Genomic DNA, 17899 nt, shown 5'->3' on the forward strand with positions numbered 1-17899 from the left:
CAGCTCTTCTCCATTAGTTACTGGGGATGCTTTGTGTGAATTTGTGAGGGTTTCAGGGAATTCATGGCCATGGAATTAAAGTGCCTGCATTTAGTGTCTTAACTGAAAACGCACTGTCATTTCATCTTGAAGATGAAGACATTCGAAACAGATGAATGACTCACTCCCAAGCTTAATATTGGGATAGAAGTCATGTGCCTGTGCCTTCTGGGTCTGAGGCCTGATGCCATTTGGCCATCTTCTGGCTCTGAATTGAGGCACTATGCTGTCAGAATGAACAGGAGGTTTCCTTTCCTATGCTGGAAAGCTGATGTGGAAGCCCTCTGAGGGCCAGGGAAATGGCTCAAGGTTCACTCTCCTAGGTCAAGAAACATTGCTAAGCCCTCAGCACAGGCCGGATAGCAGCAGGTAGGCACGGGCCATCTTCTGGGGGTATAGGGTCTCCCTGGGCAGACCAGACAAAATCATGCGAACATCTCAGCAATAATTCTAATGGTGCCAGTGTTGTGAGTCCTGGTGCCCCAGCACAGGGGCATCTCGGGGGCTTGACTTGTTTCCTTCTCATTTCAGTGAAAAATATTTGGTTAGATGCCATCCTCTGCCCCTGTAGTGAATCTTCTTACTGGTTCTGTTAACTAAGACCTCACATTCTCTGCGTTCTTGGAAATTCCTCGAAGTCGCCGTTTACACACGTGCCACCACTTCCTTCTCATTCCTCTGGCATCTGATCCCAGCACTCAGCTGAGCGAGTCTCCTTTCCGGGATTCCTGAGGGCCTTTTGAGCTACTAGATTCCTTGGCCTTTTCTCGGTTTTGCTTCTCATTAACCATCAACCCCGCCTCCTGGCAGTCCTCTTTCCTGCCTCTCCTCTAACCCAGCTGCTGATCCCTTCTGCCTTCTCTTGGCTTGGACATCACCTTTTCCTCCCCACTGAGGGTGGGGGTCCCCCAGAACTCCATCTAAGGCCATCTTCTCGGACATCTCCACTCATTTATCCCCTGAGGGATCATCTCCTCAGCTACCATGGGCTCTGTTATCATCTCTGTATGGGGCCTTCCAATTCTAGAGATGCAGCCACAGTCTCTCCCAGAGCAGGCTCTGACCTTGCCAGCTGCCTGCTGGACCTCTTTCTGTGGGTCTCCCATCAGCCTGCAGTGAATCTCCTCCCCCCCCCCCGCCAGTGCTGTGTTTCTCTTGAAGTCCTTATTTGCTCTTTCCTCTCCCTGAGCTCTCTCAGCTGTCATTGGATAGGTGTTCTCAGTGCTAAGCCTGGAGCATCTCACCCCACTTCCCTGCCCCCTGCCCCTGCCCCGGGCAGCTCTTACTCAGACCATTGGCAAGCCTTCCAAACTCACTTCCCTGATGTTTTGGTTTCTCTCCTTTCTAGTTCACACAGTTCCCCAGATAAATCTTCTAGAATGACATACCTAACCATGTCATTCTCCTGCTCAGAAGCCTTCGATGGCTCTGTTGCTTCTAGCACAAAGAAAAATATCTTTGTCTGGCCTGTAAAGCCTCTTGCAGTCTGCCTTCCAACTTTTGAGGCAGCTTCTTGGTCCTTTACGTGGGGTCAGGAAGCCCCGAGTTCCAGCCCTGCTTCCATATAGCATCTTTCTCCCAGGATTGTCATGAGGCCTCCATTACAAGGATAGCTCTTTGCAAACCTTAAAGCCTTTGGAAATGCTGGTTCTGAATATCGCACCTCTTTATGATCTCTGTTCCAGCCCACTTGGGCTACAGGCTTTTCCTCAAACTGTTGCTTTTGTGTATGCAACTCTGTGGTCTGTCCTTGTGGAAGAGAAACACCTTGAGAGCCCAGTTTGTTTGGGTGATCTTTTTATCCTCAGCAGCTAGAATTGCAGATTGTAGGTGATTAAGAATTGCTTGTGGTTGAATCCAGTTGAATTCTTTGCCAAATACCTGTTTTGCAAGTGAAAAGAGATGGGTCTGTATTTAATGGAGTCTTGCTCTCTAAAGGTGACTGTAACTGAAGGATATCTGGGCCCTTCCCCATGGAAGGAGGCTGATTGTTCCAGACTGGCAGTTTTGGTCAGACTATGGAGGTGTCCTCAGAAGCGTCTTTGTCCTTTTATGTTTTAAAGCCAGTGAGCCATGTGTGACACAGACGTTGCTTTGTTTTCTCTTGGCAGACAAGGAGGGCACCGAGAGCTGGCTGAGCGTCTGGTCGAGGTGCAGTATGAGCTCACAGACAGACTCGCCTTCTACCTGTGTGGCAGGAGGCCAGGTGAGCTGGCCCGCAGCTTCCCTGTATCCACAGGCCTGGTCAGTCAGCAACTTCTGGATTATTGTCCTGAAGTAGCAGGAGGCCAACTTGGGTCACATTAAGGAACTTTGTACAGAAAGGTTCTCAGGCAGAATTAGAGGAAACTGCCTGATGGTCCTTTATGTGGAGATGCTGTGAGGCCAGGACACTTGGATTTTTACCACCTCTCCATTTTATCCAGAGAGTGGAATGAGAGGAATCAGAGCCCCACAACATAGCCAGGGGAGTGTGGCCATGCCAGAATTTGGAGCTTCTTGTCATTAACTCATCTTGTGTTTGGGTTTGATTATTGAGAAGAAATGGGAAAAGTCAGCCTTCTGATCCTAGACATCTCTCAGTCATGGAGGTGGGAGGGGGGTTATCCCCAGGGATAGTGGTCTGGAAACAGGATTCATTTTCTTAGAATTAGTTTGCCAACCAGGCCTCGGTGTAAAGATTCTCGCTATACAAGACGGGCCTTTTCATTTACTAAAATGAAAAAAATTCTTTCCCCTAGTTTTTCCTGGTTTGTGTTTGTAATAATGTAATTCCAAAATGGTATTTGCCAGCAGGGATTGTCCTGGTAGTCCTGTGATATTTCTGGCCCCTGCTCATGCCAGAAATGGCCTCTTATTCATTTTGCATCATAGAAATCCAGAGAAGAATGTTTAGCAGCAAACATATTGACAGTTCACTCACACATAGGAAGGCGTTTGACCCTAAGCCAGGGCCCCGTTTACAAAGCTGGAGTTGGACTGTCAGTAGGAAAGTCTAGACTGTGGAAGATCCTTAGAGCAAGAAAGACTTCCCTCCCCAATGCTGCTTCTAGGAGATTCTGTGCCATTTGATAAATTCTTCGTGATGCAGCCCAGCAGACAGTCAGTAGTATGGGAGCAGTCCCAACCCCAAATCAAGTCACTTTTTCCAAATGCCTGTTACATGGCTATGGACCACCACATGTATTGGTAAGGACTAAAATGTAAGGGGCAGCAGAGGAGGTGGGCTCCTGGCCTATTCTCCTGCCCCATTATCTGGACCTTTGTTGTCCCCAGAGGCCCTGCCTGAGTAATACAACTGCTGCTGAGCAGGCCTTCAGAAATCCAAAAGGGCAGCCTGACAGTTTTATTGGAAAAATAAAGAGGAATTGGAAAATGTGAATTGACATGAAGTTCAGAGTACTTTTACAGTGTTTCCAAGGCATAAAAACAAACCTCAGGTTGGTTTCTATTCCAGATCACCAAAATGGACAGCACTTTATTATACCTCAGATGGCAGACAGGTAGGATCGCCTACATTCTAAAATCCATTTTACTCATCACTGATGTTAAGTGTTTCGTGACCTGTAAGGGTCTTGTGGCATTGTGAATAATATGTCATAACAAAGTCATACATTTTTTTCTTTTATGGCTTTGCAATTGGAAATAAGACAGCTGTAAGTAAACCACTGTAGATTTTAGTTATTTATAAAATACAAGTTTGCAAAAAATACGTAACAGATTTATTTTGAAAAAGAAACCAGTTCTCCTGGGTTACTTACCATCATTATTTTAGTTGATCAGAGTCTGTCCCTCCTCTTAGAAGGAGGATCCCTTTGCTTCTTGGCCCGTTTCTCACCTGAGTAGCTACTGCAGGAACTTCTCCAGGCCCCTTCTGTAGTCCCAGATTCCTACCCATTTCTGTAGGAGAATCCCCAGAACTGTCACACAGGGTTCCTAAGCAGAGGGCCAACCCCTCCAGCCCCCGGTGCAAGCAGATTGTAACTCCCCCCCCCCCCCAAAAGAGGTATCGGATTAAGAGTACTCCGTTTTGTCTTTTTGTTCATAGGAGGATTTTTGCCTTAAGATCTTCCCAGCATTTAATATTTCAGGAAGAAAAGAATTAATATGACCAGTTAAGTGTTCAGAATTCACCACTGAGCTCCACTGGGGTATCCCAGAGTTGCCTGTGTTTTCTGTCACAGTTAGAGCCCATTAATTAACTAGAATATGATTGTGTTGGTAGTGTTATAGCGTCACTTTGAATTGTATTATAATTAGGTGTAATACTGGAAACTTGGAATGTTAATTAAAACTTACTGAGCTTGTGAAAATGGCTTTCTTAATTGTTTTTCATATTGAAATGTAGATTAATTTTGTGAATTTTCTTAGCAGCCTGGATTTGTCTGAATTAGCAAAAGCTGCTAAGAAGAAACTTCAGTCTGTGAGTATCTTTGTATACTATTAATAAACTGTAGGGTGGGAATCATACCAAATGCCAAATACCAAGAGATATGGAACTCCATCGTGGCCTAGACCGTGGGTTTGGCAGCTGCTTAAATGGCCAGACCCACAGTGTCACAGGTGGTGTGATAAGGGAGGGCTGCCCCAGAGATAGTGCTGGACTGACAGGCCTAGGTATGTGGTTCCCGGGTGTGCACATGACACAAAGTTGGCAGAAAGCGTGGGCTCACTGGCTGACAGGTTTCCCTAAAACCTGGACCTGGGGCATTTTTCAGTACTACCAAATTTACTGTAGATATATAAATTCAAAACAACTTCCCAAGGCTAAAATGGAGAATGAGGTCAGAGCTGAGTAGGTGTGATTGAGAAAGATCTTCATAATGACTGTCATCCTGTAAGATGGCAGCATGGAAAGTTTTGGGCCATGTTAGGAGAGTTAGAGTGGCCAGGGCTGAGTAAGTGAGAAAGCCCCTATGCCATTCTACCCCAATGAGGCCACATGGAGGGCATTTACCGTGTGCCATTTTAAGACTTTGATCAGAAATAGTTCTCCCCTCCTTTTCTGTGTTGATGAGGCGTGTGCGTCCTGTGGGTGACAGATATGACATGGGGAAGTTAGCCTGTCTCCATCATTTGTGCTAATCCTTGTTCCTTGTGGTCCTTATTTTTGTTTCAGCTAAGTAATCACTTGTTTGAAGAGCTCGCCATGGATGTGTATGACGAGGTGGACAGACGAGAAACTGATGCAGGTGACTTCCTCAGACCTGGCAGAATGGGCTGTTTTCCCCTCGGCAGCTGGTTGGAAGGGACCTTGGGCTCCTCTTGTCTGAATGTTGTGCTTGTGTCATTTTCCATGGGGAGTGTTGCCTCCGAGGTAGCTCCGTTCCTAAAGCCACGTTTCGTTTTGACTAGATTGACTTGACAAACCATTCTCCAGTCTGGGGAAGCCTGCGCACCCCTTCCTCCTTGGAATGTGTATAAAGTAGCATGCTCAAGAGTACAGAGGAAGCCCATTATGTTGAAGGACAGTTATCAGTGTATTAAAAAACAGCAGCCCAAGTTCATGGACCCTGGTTGGGAGCTGAGGCGCCCCGGTGCCCGACAGTGGTTCCATCCATCATTGCTCCCCATTGTCATTGTCTGGCTCTTTTCTTCTCCCTCACTAGTGTGGCTTGCAACTCAGAACCATAGCACTTTGGTAACCGAAACAACAGCCGTCCCCTTCCTTCCAGTGAATCCGGAATATTCTTCAACAAGAAACCAGGCAAGTCAGTTCTATGGACGTCCTTCACCAGCACATGATGTGCCACAATCTCTGTGTGTGGGGCGTCCTGATTTGTAATAGACACAGAGGGATGGGCAGGTCCTTATGGTCAGCACTCTTGAAGCTTATATTGACATTTATAATTAACCCCTTCTTTTTTTCTCAAAAACTTATTTGAATTCAGATCAATTTTTCATCATGAGTTTTGATTAAACTCTGGTTTAATATTAAAAAGAAAACATCAAATGCTTGAAAAGTCAGTGGGCAGTGTAAGAGTGACTAATTTTGTGAAATCTATATAATGTCTGTAAACTTGGGAGGAAGAAATCTGTTAGGTTCTATTAGAGCTGTGGTTCATTGTGCTTGAACCTGTCTGACAACAGCCTCCCTTACATCTCTATGTTGTAAGGCATCACTGGGTTCTTGAAAGCTGGGCCAGTGGGGCTCAGGTTCTGGCAGTTCTTACCAGACAGGAGAGGCCTGGAAGATGGGCAAGCATGCATCAGAGAGGCCGATCCCCAGGCGGTGGAGACCTTGGCCACCGGAGCTCCTGGAGCTGCCCATTGGGGCATCCTCTGCATTGAAGGAGGGAGGGCCCACACCCATCATCAGTGAAGCCTGAGCTAGGATGGCAGAACTGTCTGTCACAGACCACCCAGATGTAGCCTGACCAATGAGAAGTTATGTGTGAACCTTTGAAAGAGCTAGAAATAATTTTTATCATTTTCTCTTCCCCAGGGCAGACAGAAATTAGCCCGGTTTAACGCTCATGAGTTTGCTACCCTGGTCATAGATATTCTGAGCGATGCCAAGAGGAGACAGCAGGGGAACCCAAGCGCCGGTTCAAAAGGTGACTAGACAGAGCCTCCTGCCTTGCTGTGCTTTCTCTTCTAGCCTGCTTACCTTGGCCCCATCTCTCCCTGATTAACCCTGGTAGTGGCCAGTGTAGAGTGTAAGGTAGACACTGCTTGATGCGGCCGCCTGTCAGTGAAGCCATACGTAGCCTTTTCCCACCGTCCTGTGAGTTTTACTATTCGTGGACGCTGCAGCATTATAGAAAAGTCCTCCAGGAGTGACCCGGCTCCCTTCAAAGTCATTTTCTGCCACTGAGACTTGTCTTCTTAGATCCCAGGCCACCTGCAGCTTCCTTTTCAGAGATGACATTTGCCATTAGCCGAGAGCATAACTTGAATTTGGTTAAAGAGGAAAAGTAAAACAGAGATTTGAAGTCGTCTTGGGTCATCGTTGCTCATTTTTAAATCTGTTACGTAAGTACGAGACTTGGTTTCAGACCATTAAGAGATAGTTTTTCAACTCCAAAGTTCCTGGTGTTGAGGGCTATTGTATTTGAGGGTGACAGAGTGATGGGTGTGACCTAGCTTCTCCAGCTGGATCTCCCAGGCTATCTGCCCCCTCACAGAATTGCTTCTACAGATGTAGAGATCGAGAGGGGCAGCCATGGTCTCTCCTGAAAGCCTTCCATTGAGATGCAAACCCACAGGCCCCTGAGGCAGCCCAGTCTACTTTGGGGGGGGAGAGCTGTTAAGTCTTAAGAAGTTTTTCTAGCATCTCATCTCAGTTTGCTTCTTTCTGGCTTTCTCCCCATCCTGGTTTTGTCCCTTGGGGCCCTGCAGGACCTGTCTGATTGTTTTTCACACATCAGCCTTCAAAGCCTTTGCAGCCAACCAGCCATCCTGTTCTCTCAAGTTGCCTCCAGGCTGAACATTTCTTCAGCCATTCCTTGTAGGACTTGCATTCAAGGTTCTTGATCATCCTAGCTGTCCTGTGGAGACTCTCCATCTGATCGATGTTTCCTAATCTGTGGAGATCAGAGAGAATCCAGAGGAGAAGGGGCAGTCCATCCCTATGTTCCTACATGCTCTGCCTCTCAGTGCAGCCCGGGGTCCCATTCTCTGTTTGGCCTCCATCCGCTATCCCACTACTGACTCCTGCCAAAGCCCCAGATCTCTGTGAGGTGCTGTGGTCTGAGCAGGCCTCCCCATTCAATTCGGTTCAGCCCAGAGCTGCCCCCTGCCAGGGCAAGTGCAAGGGGGCAGGGACTGGCTCTCACCCCCACTGTGATAGCTGTCTCCCAGCCTTCAGCAGGCTGCGCATCGGATGTGCGTGGAGTCTGATCAAAGTGGCTGTGAGGCTGATCCCAGATCCGTCTGATTGTATTCACGTCCTCCTCTGTCCCTCTTTTCCACAGGAGTCATACAAAATGCTTCTGCAGATGCTTGGTCAGGTCTGCATTGACTCTGCCACATTCCTGTGCCCTACAGAATTGGGTGGCCCCGTGTATGAGGGCCACGAGGTTAACGTGGCACCGCCTTTGAGAGAGCCGTACTGGCTTTGGCGTTGCCTCCTCCTTTTCCAGGGGTTTGCTCATCATCCCTCAGTGACTGGTTCTTGACTCTTCCCAGGACTTGCTCACACTCTCTTTCTTTTTAAGAATCCAGGCTTATGTTGGGCCCTTCTGTCATTCCTGTGATCTTGCAAACATGAACGCTCCTTAGTCACATTCACTGATGACCAAGGGCAGCTCGGTACTCTCTTGCTGGCTCCTTACTCAACTCGTGCCAGTTCTCAGTCGTTTCTGTTCTGTCCTCAGTGCAGAGAGCCCTGAAGCAAATGAGGGTGGCATGGCTGGGGTGGCCCGGGTGCCCTGTGGGACCCTCCTTTTCCTGCCAGCACAACCAAGGCTTAGCCGCCTTCCTCAGACCTAGCTTGTTCTGGCTTCTTTCTTTAGGCCTGGGCCACCATCTTCATCCATCCTCCCACCCCTCCCCCTGCTTCCACCTTTCGGGCACATCTTTTCCATGTCAGACTCCCTGACTTCTGAGCATTCCTGTCAGTCTCTGTGGACGCCCCTGTTTCTTAGTGGCATTGTCCCCTTTGACTCTTCAGAATCTCTCCCTTGGAAGTTGCCTGTTCCTTTGGACTGACAACAAGGGCGTTTTAGTTCTGCCCTTCCTTTGTTCCCTTTGAAATGGGCTCTCAGAGTGGGCCTGAATCTTGACGAGGTAATTCTGGGTCCAGATCTGGTCCTTAAGAGCTTGATTTTGTCATTTCTCCAGAGATGATCAGTTGAGGGGTAGTTTGATGCCAACAACCTACAAGACTTCTGGGGGGATGCAGCTTTCCAGTGGGTGACTGGCTGTCCAGCTGCTCAGGTAGTCAGTTCATGTGAGTGTTGTTGCATGAGCCCAAAGGCAGGGCCCAGGCACTGGAGAGTTTTGTGGGATGGGCCACCTGGGCTCCAGTAGAACCCAGAGACTTATTCTTGCTGCGCTCTCCAGTCTGCTGGAATGTTCCAGTCACCAGCTCTGTCTTCCTCAGTACTGAGGAAGTCCACACAGAGACATCCTGTTCCTAGGCTCTCAGCAGACCAGACATGATTGATGAAATGATGCCTGATCTAAATTTCTTATCACTTTGTTTGATTTAGCAAGCAGTCATTAAGTGTTTCCTGTTGGGGAGGATAGTGCCCTGTGAATCTGACCTTCTCTTAGGGGTGGGATATGCCCCCATGGAGGCTGCTGAGGGAGATCCGAGAGACTCTCCTCATGCCACACTTACCAACCGCTAACTTCCTTTTTTTTTTCACCCTTGTCCCCAAATTCTGAGGTTCCCTGTGCCTGGAGTTTGCCTTCTTGTGACCTGGGGCATGACTCTCTTGCCTTTGCTTTCGTTGCCGAGGTTTTTCTGAGACTGAGCCCTGGGGTTCCATCTCAGGGCCTCCTCACAGCAACTTTTCTGGGTCCCATCCTGGCCCCATTTCTCCATCCAAAGTCACTCTGTTTGCCTTTGTTGGTAGACAATGTGGAGCTCATCCTGAAAGCCCTTGGCAGCCAGCCTAGCGTGGAGAGTCAAGATAATGACCAGCCAGACTATGATAGCGTCGCGTCCGATGAAGATCCCGATTTGGAAACAACAGCGAGTAAAGGGAGCAGGCAGAAGGTGGGCTCCCGGGAGGGCGGCCCTCGGGCCAGCTTCCTTCCCATTCAGGGAGAGGCAGAAACCACAGATGAACGCTCTCTGGCGTGTTGGCCATCCCCAGATTACATTTTAATCTGGTTCCTGAATTTTGGGGGAGAGTTTGACCTGTCTGCTGTAGTAGCTGGGTCATGGGAGGGGGACCTCCAGAGCTCTGGCTCAAATCCTGCCTTAGACTCTGCTTACTGTCTGTAGAGCTGCTAATAAGAGTATTCTTCTATGAGGTTAATTATGGCAAGGCTCCAAGCAGAGAGTGTTTGGTTGGGTATTTTTTGGTTTTATTTTTGGAGGCAAGTCAGGGTTAAGTGACTTGCCCAGGGCCATACAGCTAGTAAGTGTTTGAGGTCAGATTTGAACTCAGGTCCTCCTGCCTCCAGAATCAGTGCTCTAGTCACTGCACCACTTAGCTGGCTCCCAGAGGGTATTTGTAAAGCATGTGGTCCACCTTAAAACACCTTACAGAGGCCCCTTTTAGTATTTTACCAATGAGTTTGTTATCTGTTGGGTCAAAGGTGCAGATAGGCATGGGAGAAGTACAGACAGCTATGCCTGGGGGCTGCTTGGTTATGAAGCAAGGCCACCCTCTTCTGACCCAACCATAGTGTACTGTCATTGATGACCCCAGATTTCTTAGAAGGGATGAACCCCTAGTTGGTGAGAAATGGCCTGGAAGGGAAGCCTAGCCTCTGGACCCCCCTTCCCTTCTCATCTACAGAGGAGGCAAGCTGAGGTCCAGAGAGGGCCTGGGCCCTTGGAGCCCCAGCTGGACGGCTGCTTGCCCTGGGTTACCAGACTCAGAGCTGAACCCCTCTGAGTATGACCCCTTAGCAAGGAACCAGGAGCTGTGAGAAAATGCAGCTTCCTGTGTGCCGGCAGCCCCAGCCAAGGTGGGGACGCCCGAGCCCCTCTCTGCTGCAGAGAAGCTACCGCTTCCTCAGCCGGGGGTGGTGAGCACGTGCCCAGGAGCAGTGCCAGGAGGCAGCCATGGCTCCCCAGAGCCCGCGATTGTCTGCTCGGGACCCGCTTGGGGCTCCCTGTCCTGCTGACTTTCTTCCTCCTGGTGTGTCTTTAGAGCCTGGACTCCGACCTGTCAGACGGACCAGTCCCCATCCAGGAATTCATGGACGTCAAAAACGCTCTCGTGGCTTCCGAGGCAAAGATCCAGCAGCTCATGAAGGTGAATAACAGCCTGAGTGACGAGCTGAGAGTGATGCAGAAAAAGGTAACAGCCGGCCGCGCAAAGCCCACTTTGCTCTGAGTCCGCTGGGACGCACAGCTGTCCGGGGCACGAGGGGCGCGTCCTCATCACCTTGGCAGACACAAGAAGCCTTTCTGGTGCCAGGGGCCAGGGGGCCAGGGCTGGAGGAGGTCCTCGAGGTGTGCCTGCTTCTGGGCCTGGCACAGAACAGGTGCCCATCGCAGGGTCATTAGGGACCTTAGAGGCCCCCGAACTCAGAGACTGAGGCAGAGATGGGGAAGCGGCCTGCCTGAGGGGCACAGCTAAGTGTCCCAGGCAGGAGCTGAGCCTTTCTGATCCCACGTGCCCACTGTGCCCTGCTGCTTTTGTGCTGCAAATGACAAGGGCAGGATTGGAACCAAAGTGAGCAAAACCAAGTAAATTATGGCTGGTGGGAGGGGCCGTTAGAGGGTCTCTGCTGTGACCGTGCTGGAGGCAAAGGCAGTAAATGGTAGAGCTGGGATTTGAACCTGGGGCTTCCTGATGACTAACCCAGCAGCCTGCTGCCTCCCAGGGTGGCCCAGAGAACTTACAGAGCTTGGCTTCCCAGAGGGAATCTGGACTTGCAGGCCAGTAGATGAGCACAGGGTCATAGCATCCTGACAGAATACTTGAGTATTCCAAGAAAGCTCACGGGTGGGAAGAGTCTCCTTCACAGGGCTTGGGAAGGCAAGGTGTGCTCCAAGTAACCAGGAGTCCAGCTGTCTCTCGCCTTCCTTCGGTCCTCTGGAGAAGATCGTGTCTGCACAGTGGCTCAGCTAATGAGTCATTGCAACTCCAGACCAGCAGACCGTGCTTTAGTCGTCAGGCAGAGTTTGTCCTTCCAAGAGTACCTCACTTCCTAGCAATGGGAAGAACCTTGGCTGGAGCCAGGGAGACAGTTCAAATCCTGCCTGGACACTTGCTAGTGGTGTGAAAGGGGCTGAGGTCCCTTCACTTCTCAGTCTGTGAGGCCTGATTTGGGTCATTTTGGGGGGAGGAGAGGGAGGTGCGGACGAGGGCCCCCAAGGGCAGGATTGCAGCACGGATGATGAGCCTTACAGTCCGGGGCTGGCCCTGCTGGCCCATGCTGCGTCCTGTCCTCGCAGGACTGCGAGTCAGATGCCCTTTTCTTTGTAAATGGTGGATTTCATTAAGCCATAGCACAGTGTAAGTTGTGCAACAGAGGTGGGGCGTCCTGCCTTCTTGTGAAATGTTCCAGAGTGATATTGAGAGGGGTTGATGAGGGAAATTGGTTTGCTCTGAGATCTACCCCGTGGAGGCTTCCCGAGTAAGGGCTCTGATAGTCTAGTAAATAGGGTACTTCTCACCTAACTTAGGCTGCTGGGCCGGGCTCAGCGGGTGCAGCTCTGGGCCAGGAGCCACAGAGATCTGAGCTCCAATTCATCCTTGGTCACTCACTAGCTGTGTGACCTTGGGCAAGTCACTTCACTTCTGGCTGCCCCAGAAATGGGTGTCCAGGGTTGTTGTGAGGGTCAGATGAGGTGATGATGGTAGAGCTTAGTGCAGTGCCTGCCACGTAGCAGACACTATGTGGACACTCAGTCCCTACCCCTTAACCCTCGCGTTCTTCCTGTTATTTCCAGTTTTGAGAACTAGAATTTAATCAGTTTATGTCGGTTGCTTTTGCCAGTTCCAGAGAATGAATGTTGTAAGGAAGAAGAGCAGAAAGATTTCTTCTCTATTTGTATAAGTCTTTTCAGTCATCCTGTGTCCTTTAACCACAGAAGACAGTGTTCCTTGATGACTTCACAGTAGAGGAGTCAGAGCCTGGAGAAGATAAGTCCCGGGGGTAGAAATGTCTTCCGCAAAGGGCCTTTCAGGAGTGACTGCCCAGCACAGGGCCAGGTGGCAGCTCGGAGCAGGGGCTGTATTTTCTCTGTCGGTGGGGATGCTCTCCAAAGGCCCTGCTTCTTTTCAGTTCCTCCAAGTTGTCCCTGTTACCTGGGGACTGATGTCATTCAGACCACCGTCTCAGAAACCTCCCTGAAATTACAGGAGGAACCTTTTACCTTAGTGAAAGATGCTGTCCACATGTGTAGGCTGTGGCTGCAGCCTCTCCCAGTACTGTTTGACTCTGGCTCCAGATGCCACCCTAATGGTCAGGCCTCCTGCGGGCTCTCTGAGAGGTGGCTGCGGCCATGGTGAGAGGGGAAGAAACGCACCCGAAACCGGCTCCCCTCCAGCTCTGACCATAAATCCCAGGACCCCTCCGTGGCACGGCCTAGCTAGTGCTGTCTGTCTCCTTCTCCTTTGCTTCCATGGTTCTCTGTCTTGCCAGAAAGCTTTCAGGTAAGTGGGCTCGATAGGAACCTGGTTTTGGTTAGGGAAGGTGACTTTTTCTGGAAATGTGTTGCATTTGCCATTATGCTAACCTCCAGGGTCCAGCTTACTCTTGTAATGGTCATATTAAATTTGTCACATTTCACCAGAAATGACCTCATTCACCAGCCTTTTATGTCTTCTGCTCCCATGGAGGTATGGAGGGCAAAAGACCCATTTGCCAGCCAGCATTCACTCATTGCGTTCTTCCATGCGGACAGTCTCTTGATATCTTGGCCTGTTAAGCTAGCTGAGTTATTTTTTCTGGAATATTTTTTGAAACAGTGACGAAATGTGAGAGTTAACAAATAGAACACCATTAAACGTTATCCAGGTACATCAGTTAAACAGTTGAAACAGTTGAACAAGTCAGTTAAACACGGGGAGGGGCCCAGATCAGAAATGCTCATCTTTGGACTGCAGAAATCCGAATCTTTGTAGATGGTCCTACAGAGTTCAGAGCCCAGGATGTGTGGCTGTGTCAGGGTGAATCATGTCAGTCATGTTCTCTGGCACTGAGAAAGCCTACAGTCTTTTATTTTTTGTGGAGACACAAGCAGGTGACTCAGTGACCCCTTCACATACCCCTTCACCGCTTTAGTCAGTTATAAACCTTTAACTTGGTGAATTCAGAGTGAACCCATGCATGCATGTCGGGTCTACTTCTCACTGCATCTTCTTGGGCATCGTACACAAGCTCTGCTTGCACCTTCAGGGCTTTCTTTGAGGGGAAGAAATTGCTGCAAGAAAAGAATTGTTTTAGCAATCCATTATACATGGAATTTTTGAATTTTGCTTTTTTAAAATTTAATTTAATTTTTTTTGCTTTGTGGAGGGCAGTTGGGCTTAAGTGACTTACCCAAAGTCACATGGCTAGTAATTGTGTCAAGTGTCTGAGGCCAGATTTGAACTCAGGTCCTCCTGACTCCAGGGCTGGTGCTCTCTTCGCTGCACCACCCAGCTGCCCCGTCTTGCTTTTATTTTACTAGAGGGTCGGGATTTTTTAGTTTTATTTCAAGGGCTAACTAAAGGTGTAAGCTGCCTCCATATTTTCACATTTCTGTCACAGTAGGGAGATTTGTGTCTGACCTTTGACACTTTACTAAGAGGAAGAGGAGGAAGAGTTGTCCTGTTGCTGTGTCTTTCATAGATGGGTTCTCCTTATAGTGGCCTCCTGACACAAGGATGGACACGAGACTTGGCAGTGCTGGGAAATCTGGTCAGGTTTTACAGTCACTGTCTAGGAGCAGAAGTCTGAAATTACACCCTGCTCAGCTTATAAAGATGTCCTGGAAGATTAGGGCCTGAAACTGGGCAGAATGGACTTGGTTCATTGTGTTTAAGGAATAGTGCAGCTCTTTGCTGCTGAATCCTAAGCCCAAATTCCCCAGAGCTCATGTAGTGGACTGCCCTGCCCGGAAAGCAGGCAAGGGGCCACGCTTGGGATGAGCTCACTTCTCTGAGGGGTGCCAGGCAGAAGACAAGGGCTAAAGCTGAAACTGCCCCTGGGAGAGGTTCATGGCACCAGCCAAGCCAAGGGAGGGTTGGGTCCCACATGAAAGTCTTGGCTCTGGGATCATCTGTCCCCCAGGGGGAGCAGCGGCACCGAGGAGGCCCCCTGCTCTGCCCCATGAAGGAGGCCAACTCTCCAGGGGGCTGCGGTTTTCTTCCTGCTTTTAAGAGAGCATTCTTACTGGAGTTGACTGAGTTTGAAAAAAGGGCCAAATCATCAAGGATATTATGGAATAAAATCTGTTCACATAATATTTCTTGTTGGCTTTTGGGAAAACAGCTAATCTTCACTTCCACCAGCTAAATCTCACTGTCTTTCTTGCTTTGCGAAGCACCTCCTTTTTTCATTCTGCTGCTCCCCCGGCATCTGTGCTCCGATTTTGGCATTTGCGAATTAATAAGGGCTTGTTATGAAAAAGGAAAAAAGGTTCTAGTGACTTTTTAGTGCTGCAAATGAAAGCTTGCAGGGCCTGCCTGCACACTGCAGGGTACAGCTGCCCTGAAGGCTGTCCCCAAAAGGCCAGGCCAGCTGCCCTTCTGCACTGCTTAATTGAACTGCCCTGACTGTGGTCCCACTGGTAGTCAGAGCCAGTGACCACTTGTCCTTGTCTGGTCTGTGTTTGCCTTTCTGCTTGCCGCGGACAAACAAGAGTCCCACTGCTCCACTCTCTTTCAGCTTCTGAGCCTCCAGAGCGAGAATTCGACCCTCAGGAGGCAGGCCACCACCCATCTCTGTCAGGTGCCACCTGGCTCTGAGTACCCAGACCCCTCCAGCCCTTCCTCCTTAAAGCGGCGTCCATCTGCCCGGGGCAGTAGACCCATGTCCATGTACGAGACTGGATCTGGTCAGAAACCCTACCTCCCCCTGGGGGAAGTCGCCTACCCAGAAGAGAGCGTGACCAGACTGCAGCCTTTCCCCCCACACGTAAGTAGACCCAGTGCCCTCGGGCTCACTGCTCTGCGCAGTCCCACTGGTTTTCTGACCTAATTCTGTGCTTCTTTGCCCACTTGAGCCCTGATGTGCGGTCACTGTGTCTGCTGGATGGCCTTGGAGAAGCATGTCAAGGATCGAGGGCTTCCTGGTGATCTCCTTTAACATGTGCAGGCCGGCTTCTAGCTTCTGCACAGACCTTTCTTTCCCCCTCCTTTACCTGTATTTGTTGAACTAGCCAGGGCACAGACAGATATTTGGAATCAGACTGGTAAGTATTCATCCAGCACCTGAGCCTTGGAGGTGGCCCTAACAGGGTCTGTGACCTTGTGTAGTAATAAGCCTCTTCTCCCAGCACCTTCCAGAACAGGTCAGCAGACCCAAGTCTGGGCTCCCACTGGCTACTCATGTTCCTTGCAGGGATGTGGGGTCCTCCTGGCAGCTTCTGTGCTCTGTTTTGATTTTGGAGAAAGCGTATTTTGCCATAATTTATACAATGAGAGTGAAAGCCAGTCTGTACATATTTTAAAGGTAACCAGGTCTGTGAGCTGTGGTCCTCTGGCACCATTGTAAGATAGCCAGGGGTTTGGTGACATGCCCCGTGAGAAAACCTCACAGCCTCCATAGTCCTTTCTGTTGCTCCTCTGATCTCTGGAGATGTGGAGATGACCAGCCTTCAGTAACGCTCATAGGAAGCGGTTTCCATTGTTTCCCTTATTGTCTCAGTTGGGGGTGACTTCTCCAGTTGGGCTGCCCACAGTAAAGTGTGATGACACATACCGTACCATACCGTACCATAAAGGGGTCTGAAAACACGGAGGCGGCCCAATGGATCACAGCCAGGGGCTTATTTTGGGCAGATAAGGTGTGCCTGTTGCTGGGATGTTGTTTTTAAAAATCTCTCCATTGAGCTTGTATTTAATTTTGTGAATTTAATTTCATGGGAGAAAATTGTGTAATTATGAATTTAGATCACCTTTATTTTAGTCCAGCTATTAATTAGGGTCAGTGATAGGAAAAGGCTTTGAAAGGGCAGATTTTATTAACTAATAAATGTGTACTTAACCATTGATTTTTATATGTGGGCTTTGGAATTTGGAGGTCAGGAATAAAAGACCCCACCAGAATTGGACTTTTGTGCAATTTTAGTAACGTCCTTTGTAAAAGAGAAATACTGGAAAGTGCAATTTTTTTCATTCCTGTAATTTCTCATTTTTTCCCCAAAGGGTGAATATTTCTTATGCCATATAATTTACTTAAAAAAAACATTTCCACATTAGTTATATTGTAAAGAATAATCAGAGCTGAAGGGAATAATTACAGTAAAGAAAAAACAAAAAAAAAAGCCAGTCATCTGCATTCAGACTTCATAGTCCTCTCTCTGGATGGGGATGGCACTTTCTGTGGGGAGTCTTTTGGAGTTGTCTTAGATCCTTGCACTGCTGAGAGGAGCCAAGTCCGTCACAGCTGGTCATTACACGCTGTGGCTGTTACTGCGTCCAAGGGTCCCTGGTTCTGTTCTCTTCACTCAGCGTCACTTCTTGTAATTTCTCATTTTTAATGTCTTGGTGTAACGACTGTATTTTCAGGCCTCGTTCCAAAATGAGTTTTTTTTGTTTATTGTTCCCGTTTGGAATTACTGAATCTCAAAATACATTCATCCCACATTTGTTCCTACTTCAAACAGTCTATTGTGGATTGTTTTGGTCAAAGCTGGCATTTATTTCACTGTGGGATTTAACATGGATTTGCATCATTGGATTGTCCCGGCCACCACCAGGTGTGTGTTGCTGGAGGTCAGCTGTTTGGGGCGGTCTTCTTCATCTGGACAGTGGCCCTCTGCCAGGGCTCAGCGGGCCTGTCTACGGGTGACTTTTATCCCGTCTTTGTTTGTTTGTTGTTTTCCCGAGTGTGTTTCTCTCTCCCCTTTTAGATCGGGAGGAGTGCGTTTGTGACCTCCTCTTCATCTCTGCCTTCCTTCCCCTCCACACTTTCCTGGTCAAGGGATGAAGGCGCACGAAGGGTTAAGTACCTTCTGACTTGGTCTGTTCTCTGGAGGACGCTGCACTGGCCGTGGCCGGGGAGCTTGGTGCTGCGGCCCCCTCCTCTCCCTCTGCTAACCTCCCCTCCCTCCTGCATGGAAGCGCCCTGCCCT

The 17899-nt window shown here is 49.2% G+C and overlaps 1 protein-coding gene across 7 annotated transcripts in view; it reads left to right on the forward strand.

The window, feature by feature from the left end:
- The window catches only part of GIT2 (GIT ArfGAP 2), a 45949-nt gene that overhangs the window by 15172 nt on the left and 12878 nt on the right, over positions 1-17899 (forward strand). For 2 of the 7 annotated variants that reach the window (XM_069081622.1, XM_069081626.1), the window contains exons 7-16: positions 2151-2245; positions 3497-3542; positions 4411-4462; positions 5159-5231; positions 5649-5746; positions 6485-6596; positions 9564-9706; positions 10815-10964; positions 15490-15738; positions 17678-17767. In XM_069081622.1, coding sequence (XP_068937723.1) covers positions 2151-2245; positions 3497-3542; positions 4411-4462; positions 5159-5231; positions 5649-5746; positions 6485-6596; positions 9564-9706; positions 10815-10964; positions 15490-15738; positions 17678-17767 — 1108 coding nt within the window. The remainder of the gene's footprint in view (positions 1-2150; positions 2246-3496; positions 3543-4410; positions 4463-5158; positions 5232-5648; positions 5747-6484; positions 6597-9563; positions 9707-10814; positions 10965-15489; positions 15739-17677; positions 17768-17899) is intronic. The other 5 variants (XM_069081623.1, XM_069081624.1, XM_069081627.1 and 2 more) reach the window with 5 other exon arrangements.

The sequence above is a fragment of the Petaurus breviceps genome, unplaced genomic scaffold (assembly GCF_028583685.1).
Source record: "Petaurus breviceps papuanus isolate PSGF00001 unplaced genomic scaffold, PetGlider_PUasm1.0 99, whole genome shotgun sequence".
NCBI lineage: Eukaryota > Metazoa > Chordata > Mammalia > Diprotodontia > Petauridae > Petaurus > Petaurus breviceps.